Source organism: Accipiter gentilis, chromosome 12 (genome assembly GCF_929443795.1).
Source record: "Accipiter gentilis chromosome 12, bAccGen1.1, whole genome shotgun sequence".
Taxonomy (NCBI): domain Eukaryota; kingdom Metazoa; phylum Chordata; class Aves; order Accipitriformes; family Accipitridae; genus Astur; species Astur gentilis.
The window spans coordinates 25947946-25963116 of NC_064891.1; the positions used below are offsets into that span (position 1 = coordinate 25947946).

The window sequence follows — 15171 nt, forward strand, 5'->3', positions numbered from 1 at the left end:
GTACATCCAGGAAAAAAAAAACAAATGAAAGAATATATTTTTCATTTCTTATTTTAATCTGAATGACCTTATCCTTGCTAGATAGCTGTAGGAATGATTTAGATACAAAATCACCAGGGGAAAATAACCACATTTTTTTTTTAGGCTGTGTAAGAGTGGGAGTAAAAACATGAATTATGGAAAATTAATTTATCTGGTGATCACTGAAAATTTGAAGAACTTACCTTTTCACAGTTCCTGGGGAAATACATTAGCATTTTTAAAAATAGTCTTTAAGATTTGTATTTACTGCTGGTATAGCTGCCTTATATCAATATGAGCTGTGTATTTTAAGTAAGCCTAACAAGTTCCATTATTACATTGTTACTTTTCTTTCTTCTAAAGAGAAGCAGACATGACATTACTCAATTTTAATATGAATCAACTATCTCCTTTTTGATGGTAGGCTAGTCTGTGTCAGCAATGCTCAGGAAACTTACCTGGTGAGTGGAACAAGGCTGAGAATTGAAGCTACATTAGCTCAAAAGTTTCTTAAGTATTTAGCTGGAGAAGTCTGCCCTCTGATTTATGACTTCTCTGCATGTAAATTGTGAACTTATTTTTTAAGTAGTCTGATCAGTAGTGTGTGTAAATAAACATGAGCCTGCGGATGGCTCATGCTTGTTCAAAACAAGTATAGTTTGATTATTCAGTCTTTGGAATTATTCAAGCAGACTAAGTGACAGCATACCCAAATCAAATGCTGTGGTTGCTCTTCTGTGAGTAGACAACCCAAATTTGGGGGCTAAAAGCAGATGTACCTTGCAATTAAGAAAAACCAAGATTTTCTTGCTTGTTGGGCCCTAAATTGGAGTACTCCGAGTATCACTATGCATAAAATGGTAGTCAGAAGAAAAGTACTTACAAGGAGAAAAAAAGGGAGGACCAGAGCGGTCTTATGTAATTTGGAAAAGGCAAAAAGAGGAGGTATTCCTTCCAAAATTCCACTGTGTGGGTACATATTTTTTCTTCTCAAATCCTTTGTCGTTAAGAGTTGTGCTTGTGTTTCTTGGGTTGAAATAATAATAAAAAACCCTGTAGGGAGGTCTTCATAATTTAAAAAATACTATATGCATGAGCAAATCAGCAGTCATTTGAGTTGTAAACATTAACTTCCTCTTGACTTGCTTCAATCCAGAGCAGGGGGTTTCTGTTATATCATTGCACTTGCAGTCGTCTTCTCTGATGTAAATTGACATAGTACAGGCAGCTTCACTGGAGATAACTGACTCACAAGTGATGTCCCACATGCAGTGACAATGTGATCTGCTTCTGGAACTTAAACACTTAAGAAAACAAATTTATCCCTTGCAGTAGCACATGGTAGTTTCCTGCCTTGCCTGTCTGATGCTATCCTGCACTTAGACTCTGTACTGACAGTCCTATATACACACTCCTTTCTTGCAGCTTTCTTAAGAATTTCCAGATTCAGAGAGGCTAGAATTCTGTGGCATGACCACACTCTTGCTCCAGGAGTGGGGACAGATGATTTCATTCTTGGTTGTTTTCTTAGCCGTTTCTGTGCCCAACTAAAACTTGCTGCTCATGAGTTTTTAATTCTTTACGGACTTGTTTCACCCTTTGACTTGAAACATACTGTATGTTTCCACCCACTGGCTCATCTCTTTCCATCTCTTTTCTGTCCTGCTCTAGCTGGGAGTTGCTTTCACCAGTGGTGCAGCATCTGCTTTATTTTATACCTAGAAAATCTCATTTTAAAGCAGTTTTTGTTTAAGTGCATTAGTCTACTCCAATCCCAGTGTCATTCGTCTGTCTTCCTAACCAATACTTCCAATGTTCAAATATGGTATGAAGCATAGGAAGCGTAATAAGAATTCTGTTTTAGAAAATGGAGTACAATGTGGTTTTTCACTGAAAGGAGATGTTGCAAGTAAGATAATTTACTGATATTGTCATAAATACACTGAAGTCAATGGAGCTGCACTGATTAACTATGCCTGTTAAAGCTCAGAGTAAAGTCTTCTTACCATTAGTTGTGTAATTATTACCCAGGAAGGGGTCCAGAGGATATTTTTTATGACACTGCTGGAGTGCTTTCTATTACAGAATACTAGCAGAATAATAATCCAAAAGCAGTTATTTTAGTGTACTGCCTACTTGTAACTGCTTAACACTTCAGATATTTTTTTTCTGTCTCAGAAACACACTTCACTGCAAACCACAGACTGTTCCACAGTCACTTTAAGCCAAGGGACTTAAACGTTCAAGAAAACAAATATGAAACTCAGCTGATTTTGTTAATGTTATCTTAGCAATGCTGCAGAACTGAAATGTATTTCCTACACAAGGGACTGCACTCTGATGTGCATCTGTTGTGCTCTCAAAAAAACAAAGCAGCTCCCTTTTCACCCTGGACATCTTTTCTTTCATTGTTAGAGCAAATAATGAACAAAATCAGATAGTCTAAGAAATGCACTTGAAATTAGCATGCTACTTAATCTTTCAGTCTAATATTTTGCCATCTGCATGCTTGGGTGTTAAGCCTATTTTATATTTCATATAATATGCTTCAAGTACTTGCAGTGGAGTGACACTTTCTTGGTACAGCTGGCACACCATTAGTGTGGCTGCTGTGACCAAAACCTCTGTCTCTTTCAAAACACCAGAACAGACAGGTTTCTGGAATAGCATGTTTCTCCCCAGAATCTATAGTCCTGTAATGCTATTTAAATAAATAGATGACTGTGACTGAAACTCTGGAATTATTTATACAAAATATTTTTATACATGTATTTTCTCTGTACCTTCTTTTATTTTCTTTGTAATTGAATTTACCTTCAGTCTCTTGCTATCTCCTGCACACTTTAGTGTTCATAGATGAGTTAAACAATAACAGATCTCTTACCTCTATTTCTCCATTCTGTAGGAATGCAAGATATCTTTTTACAATTGATAATAAATTAATATCTGGCTTTACAGATTCTTAAATACAGGGAGGCCCAGCAAATTTTAATTCAGACTGTGTGTGGAATAATAAAAAATTTGCATCATCAGCATAACAAAAGTTCCTTAATGGACGTCTTAGTGTCATTATTTGCAACACCTTTGACAATCTCTTATTTCTGATAAAAACAGGTGGGGAAGAGGAATGTGACTGGTTTTCTGCACATGATTTTGAGTGGAGATGTAGCCATCCTGGGAAGCTTAGCTCTGAACATAGGAAACTGAATTTGCAACTTGTTTAAGGTATGCTCACAGATTGCCAGTCCTGATTTGTAGCACTTCTACTAAGACGTGTGAGGAATCACAGGGTGCTACAGGTAACAAAAGAACCATAGCATTTATGCAAATGGTCAACCTCAATTTACAGCAGCACTCACAAGACAGTAACACATGAAACTGGAGCACACTGTAGATAACAAAATGGACATCCTGACAGCCTAAAAAGAAAAAAAAATATATAATGTTAGTTATTAAAACAATAGGATACACTGTGGTTGTACGGTTTGTGCCAATGGATCTGTCCTTGACTAAAAAAAGAGATGTGAATAATTTTATAAAAATTTAATGTCAATATAGAATAAGTTTCAGATTTCCCTCCATAAAACCTGATTTAAATTTTATCACGTGGAAGAAATATCCTGGTGGTGTTGAAACTTCAGAACACTGTTGGAAATGTTAGACATTTAATTTGTGTCTAGTATCCTAACCAAAACTGTAAGATAACAAATGGCCAAGATAAAACATGAAAAGCACTTCACTTTTTTTTTTTTTTTAAATCAGAATACCTTCCTATTTCCATTCTAATTCAGTCTCTTACTGGATAAAGGTTACAGCTTTGTATAGAAAGCTATTATGAACAATGTCTTAAGGAAAAACAAGGTTTTTCCTCAGCGCTGTGGTTGTAAATGGATTTGAAATGTTAGAGAAACAATTGTAATCAAAGCACTAAAGTAAGTATAGCTAACATTTTTATACCATTCCTGAATACCAGTGTATTAGGAAAAAAATGAACCAGATTTAACACTGGCAGTAAATTGTTTTCTAGTTCCATATATTATTCAATCTGAATTGAAGTGGAAGTGGCTGAAGTTATTATATGACATGAAATGTTTACCACCACAAGCCAGAGTGTTACCACAATACAGAAACTAACTACATCCAGTATCTTTAAATTGCAAGGCAAAGTTTCTTCATTTCCTTTGCTGTTCTCCAGAGGGCAACTGCCAAACATGACTGCACTGCATTTGATAATAATACCCTTGAAAAGCAGAGCCTGAGAGTTGAAAGGGTATGAAGCAGTCCACACTATGGTACTGATTTCAAAGACTTGCTTTTATTTTCAATCACATACATAGAGTAGTTATTCATACAGAGGAACTTTAAAATCTTGAGTGTCTTTTTGGTTCTTCCTTCTAAAAAAATATAATTAGTTCAGGATAGGAGACATACGTAAGTCATTTCCTGAAATTATTATACTTTTCTGAAAAGTCTGGTGGTGGTTGGAGTTGAAATTCAGGGAGCAGAGAAGGGGATGGAGCTGTCAGACTCTTACACTACACTGCTGTAGAGAAACCATGCATTTAACTCCTTCTCACACCAGACCAAAATCAGTCACAATCAGTACAAAAGAAAAATGAGCCAAAGCTGCTTGAGCTGCTATTTATTTAGTTATTTTACAGAAAATAATTACATTTAGTCTCAGCAGTAAACAGTTTCTTTCTCTGCCTCCATCTGTATGCAAGGTTTGACCTTGATTCTGACCTCCTTGTTCAGCCAAATCTCCTTTTAGACAATGAAGGAGGAGTTTTTGCCTGAATGAGGGATAGAGCTTTGGACCTGTGTGAGTGTTATTAGTAAATGAGAATGTACACACGGGGTCTTCAGTGCAGGAATGATTGCAGCAAGTACCTGAGCGTCCCTTTCTCATTGAGGTCTTAACTCTGTGCCACTCTGGCATCCATGACTGAGATAAGGAGGAGACTGTAATTGCAACACACTAGTAGACTCTGCTCCTACATTTTTGTCCTGAAAGGGGAGGACGAGATTTTAGTGTGTCAAGAACATGGAGGGAAAGGGTTAAACTTTAAAGGGGATAAAAGTACACCACCCATACTTTTATCACCATCACATTAGGTCTTTTAACTGCTATTTTAAGTCCTGCTCAGTTGAAGAATAGGAATTTTCTTTCCCAGCCTTAGGAGCTGCCTGGCTTAGTCTTTTAAGTTCAAAACTCTCTGAATGGGTAGGTCAGAGCCATGTGAGTTAGTTAGAAGAGGCCTCCCACGGGCAAACCAAAGACCAGTTCTTAGCCTGTGTGACAATAAACATTCCAGTTCACATTACTGAACCTCAGGGAAAACATGCACCAACTGACGCAAAACCTACAAGTTGAATTATTTGACATCAAAGGCCACAACCCCCAAACCAGCAATTGCTCTCAGAACACCATGCAGAAATGGAGAAGTCCTCCTGACATGGAGAGGAATGATGGGGAGTCCACTGCTTCTCTGCAGTGCAAAACCAGCATGCCTGTATTCAGACGGTGGGACAACATGCTGACAATCTCCAGCTCTCTATTCTTCCCTACCCTGATGTGCATGTATGTGTGTGTATGTTTCAGGGGTAGTCTTACACAATGCTACAAAAGCCTGATGCTCCAACAGCATATGTGGTATTGAACCAATTTCTGATGTGGGCTGAAGGTGAAATTCTGATTTGGTATTATTTACAACTGTTTACCTACGGGGCGACTGTTTCCAATTAGCAGGTATTGCTTTGTTCTATTGTGCTCATTAAACCTGGTATTTCCTAAAAGAGTGATGACTGTAACCAGCATGGCTGTCAGGTGTTCCTTCATCAGTTCAAAACACTGAACACAGTGTCAACAACCAAATTGCTTATAATGTCAGAGCTGTTTCAACCAGCTGCTTAGCAGTCCGGTAGCACATTAGTTCATTAGTGTTGGTTATTTGCACAACTTGGCTGAAACAATTGTCCCACATTCTTAACAACCCATTTTATTTTCTTTCAACATAAAAACTCCTACAAACATCCAATGCATTCTTGCATAAAGACTTGAGTAATTGCAAAAAAAGCCACTATGGTAGGTAAATTTGTTACTACTACCGAGACAACTGTAATCCTCAGTAGTTAAAAAAAATGAAAGGAAGAGAACATAAAATATCCTCTGTGTTGCAGTGACCTGGGGGCAAGTCTATGGCAATACTTCAGTGTTGTGTTGTAACAAAAAAAAGAAAAAGCTATTGTGCCAAAATGTTTCCAGGGATATTTCCCCAAAACACCACACTAATTTATAGCTACTGCTGCCTATATACAAAGTAATTTACTTTCCTAACTGGCCTTTGAACATATTAAGCATTGTGATATGACTTAGTCACACACACATAGCACACGCAGTAGGTAGTTCATACTTGAAGAAGCACCTGATAGAAACTCATTGCCTGAGACAGGCCTTACTGGATTCTGTTTTACAAAAAATTTGGTAAGGAAATATGTTGCATTTAGCTTGGTGAATTAATTGCAATTTTTCAGTTAGTTGCTATGTTGTTACTGCTCTGACTACTTTTCCACTTAATGCTTTCTGTGAAGAAAAAGAAATGCTTGTGTGCACTTACTATATTATGTAGCTGCTCCCTGCATATAAACTGTACATCACCTACACCATCAAATCAATGAAAATACTAATTCCCTGCATGCACTTCACTACGAAGTGCAAAGTCATTACCTCCTCACAGCAAGACTGCAATGTTGATGTGTCTCAGATACAATAACATCTTTTTCCCTTTACTTGTAATACACTTCTTACAGGCAATGTAGCAGGAATTTGGATGTAATCATAATTTTAAGTCGCTTCTCTGACATGGTGAAATGAGAGATGTGATAATTACTGAAAGCTGTTATCTTTAAGAAAGGGTCATTTCCTTAGCTGATAAGAGTAGCCCCTAATAAGCTTAGAGCTAAACCCCAGAAGATACAAAGTGTATCACCTGGCAAGATGAATGCTTTCTAAAATGTTACAATGTTTGCTCTGTGGGGGAACATCAGGTTCAACTGTATAGACCTAAAGGAAAGTTTAGCCTAAAGCAGTTATTACTCACAGTAGTCGTGTAATTTCTTTCAACTTCAGTCTGCCACTCCTGACCGTTTCCACTGTTACAGAGATAAGAACTAATTAATATTATGACAAGGTTGATCTCTCTGTAGTTTGGTGGTACTGGTGGGGCCCCACCTGGAGTACTGCATCCAGCTCTGGAGTCCTCAGCACAAGACAGACATGGACCTGTTAAGAGTGGGTCCAGAGGAGGGCCACAAAAATAATCAGAGGGATGGAACACCTCTCCTATGAGGAAGGGCTGAGACAGTTGCGATTGTTCAGCCTGGAGAAGAGAAGGTTCCGGGGAGACCTTATTGCAGCCTTTCAGTACTTATAGGGGGCTTACAAGAAAGATGGGACAAAGGTTTTAGCAGGGCCTGTTGCGATAGGACAAGGGGTAATGGTTTTAAACTAAAAGAGGATAGATTTAGACTAGATATAAGGAAGAAATTTTTTATGATGAGGGTGGTGAAACACTGGAACAGGTTGCCTGAAGAAGTTGTAGATGCCCCATTCCTGGAAACATTCAAGGCCAGGCTGGATGGGGCTCTGAGCAACCTGATCTAGTCGAAGATGTCCCTGCTCATTGCAGGGGGGTTGGACTAGATGACATTTAAAGGTCCCTTCCAGCCCAAATCATTCTATGATTGTGCCTGGATAACAAAGCAGATGTTAACTACATTACATACCACAGTGGACATAAGACTCGTCAGTCTACAAAGCAAGAAACACAGGAAACGGAGTCAACGACAGAGTCAGATACCATGGCAATCTTTTTTTTTTTAGGAAACAGTTACCATTACAGATGTATAATTAGTTTTTCTCCAGTTTCACTATGTGTTTTCTCTTTTTAAACTATACTACCTCATTAAGTATTGGTGCAATGACCAGAGAGATCCCATATACCATCAGGGCAGAGTCCAAAGAGGAGTCCTCAGACAATAGGAAACAGAGATTGGCAGTATCTTCCTGCTTGGGAATTGCTTTGTGTTAATTTAACCAGAAAAAAGTTCTGCGGAGATTCTGAAAGGTACTGTGGTAAATCAGAAAGCTCCATCTTGTTTTTAATATTACCAGAAATTGAAGGAAGGTATATTTAAGGTATGGTTCAGAGAATGCCTCTCTGTTAAAGTCGACATAAAAACAAAGAAAACAACTAGAGCAGAGATTTGCAGAGAAAAGAACTTAACCAAAGCAATTTCCCAGCATAATAGTGTTGTCCAATTGTACTGCTGTCTGATGGCTGAGCTATCTAAAGGGAAATCTGCTTACATAGCATGTCTGTTTGGACATATCTTTGTATGCTACGTTGGAAGAAGTTTTCACTATGTAATTTCAGGTTGGACACAGACCAGACAGTTGAAAATTCATAAAAGGTAATTGCCTAAATTATTTGTGGCCTTTTACTTCCAGGACTCCAAATAGTTTTGAAGAACTTGGTGGTGGCCAAATCTACCCACACCCCCAGTTGGTTTAACACCACCATCATCTACCCCTCAATTCTGCTCATTTGACCATCTTTCTTGTCATCTCCTGTGCTACACAGAGTGATTTACACACATTCATACACAAAACTTATTGGAAAATGAAAAAAATTAATGAAAACTTACTGAAAATGTAGAATTATGCTTTATCCAAGAAACACTCCAGACCATCAAGTACACGATGAACTGTCCAGGGTCAGTCTGGCTGGAGAAGAAACGCAACAAGCAGATGATTTACAGGCTGATGGGTTTGCTCAATTTTGCTTTTGCTGGAGCCTTCAGCACATTTTTGCCTTTAGGTGGCACTCTACACCTGTACCGTGCATCTTCCTTGCTGAAGGGAGCCGTGTCTATACAGCTCTGCAATAACCACATTCAGAGGAGTAAGATGAGCGCAACACTAACCCGAGATAAGGTATCTGATCTAACACAGAGCAGAAGCTGGAATAACCATGGTTGACTTCCTCCATCAGCTTTAAAAAAATCTCTTTGCACTGCACACTCTGATTTTCTAAATACTTTTTTTTTTCTCCCCAGTTACTGGATGGTCCTGTGAACTAGTTGCAACACGTGCAAATTTGATGTGGAATCACAATCCCTCTGGATTCGGTGTTGCATAAGAGTGACAGTGAATTTTTGCAGTACATGTGAGTGTTTACCTTTGTCTCTCTGCTAACACTTAAAAATGGAATGCTAAAACCGATGGACAGTTTGGTTATCCTGTCAATTTTCTCATGCTATAATTATGTCCAAAAAGGTAAATTAAAACTTCCTTCATATATTTCAGAAATCACATGACACTGTTGGCAAATGAATTATTTTAGCAATACATGCTGTAATTTTATTGCCATGTCCCCACACCGTCTTGTGCTTGTGACAAAACAGAGTCAGGAAACTAAAACTGACAAATACAACTGTGCTGAAACCTGGCCAGCATTCTCCCACTGACCCACCTGCAGTCAGCAGCATGGTATTGTGTTGCAGTGTTGTTCAAGGAGATGTTACTTTTCTCCTTTCTCGTGAAAAAAAAGATAAGAGATCTGTACATTACCAAAAATTAGTATTTTCCTTTACACAGAAAATCACAATAATCCTTCAACTAACTGACATTTCAAAAAGACATACGCTAAAAATCTCAGAGGACTCCTGCTCTGAGAACACAGCTATGCATTCTGATCTGCTACATGGCATCAGGCCTTTGAAAAAGAATTTGGACAATTTTCTGTCGGCTTGGAACTCTGAAATTCAGTGGTATTCAGACATGAAGTTTGATTCCTGAACTATTTCTCATAATGTTTATTGCTTTTAAAACCAGAGCTTCATACTTCAGTCCACTCAGTTACATGGTGGGCCCTCGAGTACTTCCAATTTTACTGAAGAGAACTTTTGTACATACTCTGAATTTATCTGTGTTCAAACCCCATTAATTCTGGATCGAGGATGACATTAAGAAAGAGTCTCCATTCCCCCTGAACACCTATATCCACAAACATTTCCCTGAAATGCAGACTACTCTCTGGAAAACAGGTGTGGGGTGGGCGCATTTAACAGCACCCTGTGGTGACATACCTCCTGGACTTTTGCTACTGAAGTATTTAGGGTAATTATTCATATAAAAAAGGAGGAAACCAAAAAGTGAACATTTATTCTAGCTATGATTTAGCATTCTGATGAGAACACTTAAAACATATCCTTTCCCTTCTAAGATGATGCAACTGAACTAAAAAGGTAAGACTACTCCAAGAGCAGGAATATCATCAAGAGAATGCTGAGAACAAATCCAGCAAGGCATGGGCATAAACATATCTTCCGTGACAAAAAATTCCAGAGGTAATCTTTCTGAACATTTGTTGATGACAAATCAAGACTTAAAGATGTTTTCATAGTATCTGCCATCAATTTCTTAATCACTAACACAGCTTAATCTTGTAACATCAGACACGTCTTTAACAAGCTAGGGTTAACGGCAGGAAGGGGTCATTGTACAGCTTTTTACCTCATCCACACATTAAACCATTAATTGTTACGGAAAATGTATGGAGTGTTTTGTTGCAGCAGCTACTTCTTTATAATTTTGGCCTCGGGAGTTTGTAAGAATCAAAGATAATTCCCCTTATTCTCCAATGTTAGATGTGAAGTAGGGGTGGGAATAATTTCACACATTTCAAATTTAGCCTAGAGAAATGTGAAATACCCCCATTGCTTGTTCTAGGCTTATGATGAAAGAAAGGCTAAAATCTTTCAGACGAGTCAGCCACTTCTTGTAATGGGACTTACTTAACAAAAGCCCCAGTCTATCCATTAAATAGACATATTCAGAAAGAGGGCTATTTTCTCCAGCACGTTAATTACTATTCTATATATAAGTGCTCCTGGAATGTGGACAGATCATCATATGGAAACATCAGGAGACAAACAACACTTACTCCTTCCCAGCATCAATTTCAAAATAAGACAAATACAATAGGAAATCAGTATTAATTTAACCAGCTAAACTTCCTTCCTGGCTCCTTACACTATGCCGATTGTCATGGTTTCTTGGAGGCACAGCAGATTTGCAATTCAGGCTCCGAGCTGTACCATCCAAAGAGGGTTTGGGAAAGCATGTTTAAAAGCAAGATAATCTCCGTCTTTATCTGCATGTACTGGAAGACAGTCCCAGCCACAGGGCAGAGAATGGAACCCGCAAAATTGTTGCTTTCTAAGCATCAGCACACACATAGAAACAGCCAAAACTGAACAGCCTCCAGCAGAGGGTTCCACAGGAGAAGTGAAACTAACTCTGACATCAAACTAGAAAGATCCCACATGCAGATCGCAACAGCCATATGTACCATAAGGGGACTGTGAACTGGTCTCAGTGCATTTAAATGGGCCTCAACACCATAGCAAATGTTCATCAGTTTTAGCACAAAGGTTGTTCACTGACCTTCATCCCATTCATCTGCCTCAAGTGGAGAGGGAGGGGAAGTTTTGCAGAGGCACTCTGATCTCCTTCCTTCAACTCCGCTTCAACACAGACGATTCCATTGATTTGCTACAGCTCATCAGCGTGCAACACATACTCCCCCTTACCAAATGAGATGTTTAGGCCATCACGCAAACTGACTGAAGAAAAATTCCAAGGCTGGTCTGTTGCTACAAAAGGTACTTCCATTGAATACCAAGGAGCGTTATAGCAGATAGACCTGTCCTGTTCAAATACAACTTCAGATTTTCTGGAATTTAGGACTCGAGTTATTTGAAGCTAAATCACAGTTACAGCTTCAGTTCTGGATTCAATGGTGTGTAGATCACTGAAATATGGTCATAAAAATTCTGACTCCTGAAAAGTGCAAGCCTCTCAAAGAAAGATGAATCTTCAATTGTCTCAAACAGTACCCAGTAAAACAAAAAAGCTGGTCCCTATCCTTCCCATTTTGCAGTAAGAATCACAAAGCCAAAATTCCCTAGCCACTATGAATCAGAGGTTTGTGTTGTATATTGTAGCTTAGCCAACCTCTGCATATACAAACTGGAAGAAGAATAGCCCTTGAAAATTGTCCTGTTTTAGCAAGTCAGAGCAAGAGTACCAGCTCTGCACAGTATGTTTGAAATGGCATTTAAGTACCAACAACTGTAAGAATTTCTTTCTTTGCAGTGCTTACAAGGTGCTTTAATTCATTCTTTTCTATAGCTCCCCCCCTTCAAACTGTTTCTACAGAAGGCTGTTTGTGCTTTTTCTTTTCATCTCTACATGATAAATCCAAACATAAGAATGTCCCCCGTGTATTATAGTTTGACTTGCTTAGAAATATAATGGGCACAGATAGTTTGTGCAAGACTTGAGAAAACCAACAATGTTTTCCAAAAGGCAACACCTCTCTCATTTTTATTCTTTTTTCACTTGGAGTGAAGTGTTGCTGACCTTTGTGAAAAATCAGTCCCCAAAGCGTAACTTCAGTTGGTATGATGGTTTGGGGTTTTTTAGGTTTGTTTTTTTTTGTTATTGGCCTGATTTTGTTTTACATTTTTTAATGGGGGAAGAGATGGGAGAGGGACTCGCTTTTACTTGGCAGTTTTTCTTCATTCTGTCAAGTCATGTGGTCATTTTTTCCCCTGGATTTTGTAATCCTGGATTTGTAATCCTGGCAATTTCCACATGTTTACAGCTTTATCTGTGTCCCCTAGCAAGGGCTGAATAAAACAAAAGAAGAAGCCAGGAGAGCTGTATGAGCATACTTTGTATCTTCTTAATTGATACCCTTCATGCCATTCAAATAGACTCCGGAATACACTATTTTAATTAGCAAAGCTTGTTTTAAAGTAAACAACACAAACACTCCTTATAGAACAGTCACAGTCTCCCCTGCTAGACATACAGGCTTTTTGGCAAGATCACATTCAAACAGCATGAAATTCACCCCTGTGCACGGCCGCCCAGAAAGCCCTCACACCACTTTAACTTCCACTTAGCTGCCCTGGATAGAAGTGAGCGGTTTGTGGGATAAGGACCGAGGTTCACTACAGCTTTCCTCCAAAAAAAAGATGGTCCAAATCCACGTCTGTAAAGATCAGCAGTTTTACCACTATAAGGTCATAAAGGTGTAATATAGGCGTCATGCATAGAGTACACACAATTTTTCAATTGAGTCCTGTCCCTGCATGACTTTGAGCCCCTGTGAAAGTACAGATGCACAACACACTTGTAATGAAGCCCTCAATCAATATGGTTTGCTGTGTTGTGCTGTTTATTTGGAACACTGCAAAGTCATTCAACTGACAGGAGTCAAGACAGCATTGAGAAGAGTATCCTCATGTGGAAGCTCTAACAGGATTCCTTCTGACACATGGGAGAACACAAGATTTCCATCTTAGTTCAGTAATTGCTAAACAAACAGAAGTCAGAAATCATTGATGCAATATTGACCCATAAAACACCAATGACTGAGGCCTCGTTCTCCCCTGTACTACATACAGGGAACAACAGATGGTCAAAGGAAAACAGGATAAGAACAAAACAATATGGAAATAAGGTTGGTTCCTTAACTACCACAGTCCATTTATGCTGACTGACACTGGTTGTTCTTTTCAGCTAAAACTGCGCAACAAAACTGGACATGTTTCATCTTCCAGTCCTGACACTGAACTGTTGCTGTTGATTTTCTTTTGTTGGTCAAGTTTTTCTTTTTTCTTTTTTTTTCTTTTTTTTTTTTTTTACATTTACGTTTATCAACACTGATACATTACAGATCTTGTTAGTTATACTTTGAAGTCTGATCATGCAGAACTACAGGCAGGTGCAACTTAGATCTTATTACAGGATGGACATTGCAAGGTGAACAGTTGTTTTTGCTAGTTAAGATCTGCAGCTTTGTTACTGTGTAGCTTAATGTATACTGGCCATAAGTCCCACTTACTCAATTTACTAAATATACATGATTCTTCTATATGTACACTGAAACCTCCAGCACCCTCCTTTTCAGCATGTGACTGACTTAGGAAAAAGTCAGAGGTCAACCATATTTAGGCATACAGCGGCCTTGTTGTAAAAGATGTAACAGAAATAGTGTGTTGGATTATTACATATTAGTTACAGAGGAAGGGGGGAAAAAAAAAATCAATACAACTATTTACATTATAAATATCTTGCTTTCCAGAAGACAAGAATGGCCCTGTTCAGTGAAAATTAGCAAAAGAGACAGGCTTACCTGTCTGAAATGATAAGCATGGTAGGCATACATTTATTTACCAAATTGACTGTGTCTTCCTTCAATATGTGCTTTTCAGCTTTTCACTCTCAGGTAAAAAGGCACCATTAGCCTCAGTTGAAGTTTTTCAACATTCTTTTGTCGAATCAAACCCTCTTTAAAACTCAGACTTGCCATAGGCCAATGAGCCTGAACAGAAATTAAGTTAAACAGTTCACCTTGTGCAATCAAGAGTTAATTTAAAACAACAAAAACAAAAGAAAAAAAAATAATCAGGCCACACTGGCAAGTTCCCAATACACTAAGCAGATTCCACTAAATTCCACTGGACAGGTCAGTTTTCCAGCTCATCAGTGAAGATGACACATTCACCATTCCCCCACCTCCCGCAAGCATCTTACTAATTAAGACATTACGTATTTGTGGAGTATTCAAACCTACTGCACAATGGTTTTCTTTTTGTCTGTGTGTGTGAAAAAGACCACCTTGAGTTTGCAATTAGTTAACCACGTCCTTTGTAAAGTGGTGGAAGTTCAAATAAGCACAGCCATCAGATCCTTGAAGATGTGTGATTATGTTACAGTTATGCTCTTTCTCCACACTGAGAACTTAGATCAAATATGAATAGAACACAGGTTCTAAAAAACACATCCATATGCACTCCCTCTCTTTCCTACACACTCATATAGAAGCAAAGAAAAACAAAAGCCTAAACTTAAAGTGAGCCACTAACTCAGACTTTTTTTCCAGACTATTAAAAGAAACTCTAATTCTTCCCTGCAGGTTGTCTTTCATATTGCTCTCCCTGGGAGCACACAGAGTTTGTTGCAAAATGCCTTTTATTTTTTTGGTTTTGCATGTTTGAATTCACACATAATTT

At 38.4% G+C, this 15171-nt stretch overlaps 1 protein-coding gene across 8 annotated transcripts in view; it reads right to left on the reverse strand.

Annotated features, from left to right (window-relative positions):
* The window catches only part of MAPK10 (mitogen-activated protein kinase 10), a 315557-nt gene that overhangs the window by 121374 nt on the left and 179012 nt on the right, over positions 1–15171 (reverse strand). For 4 of the 8 annotated variants that reach the window (XM_049815264.1, XM_049815263.1, XM_049815267.1 and 1 more), the window contains one exon: positions 4365–12777. In XM_049815264.1, the coding sequence (XP_049671221.1) occupies positions 12768–12777 (10 nt within the window). In that variant the 3' untranslated portion in view covers positions 4365–12767. Of the gene's footprint in view, positions 1–3358; positions 3441–4364; positions 12778–15171 lie in introns of those variants that run through there. The other 4 variants (XR_007507810.1, XR_007507809.1, XR_007507807.1 and 1 more) reach the window with 4 other exon arrangements.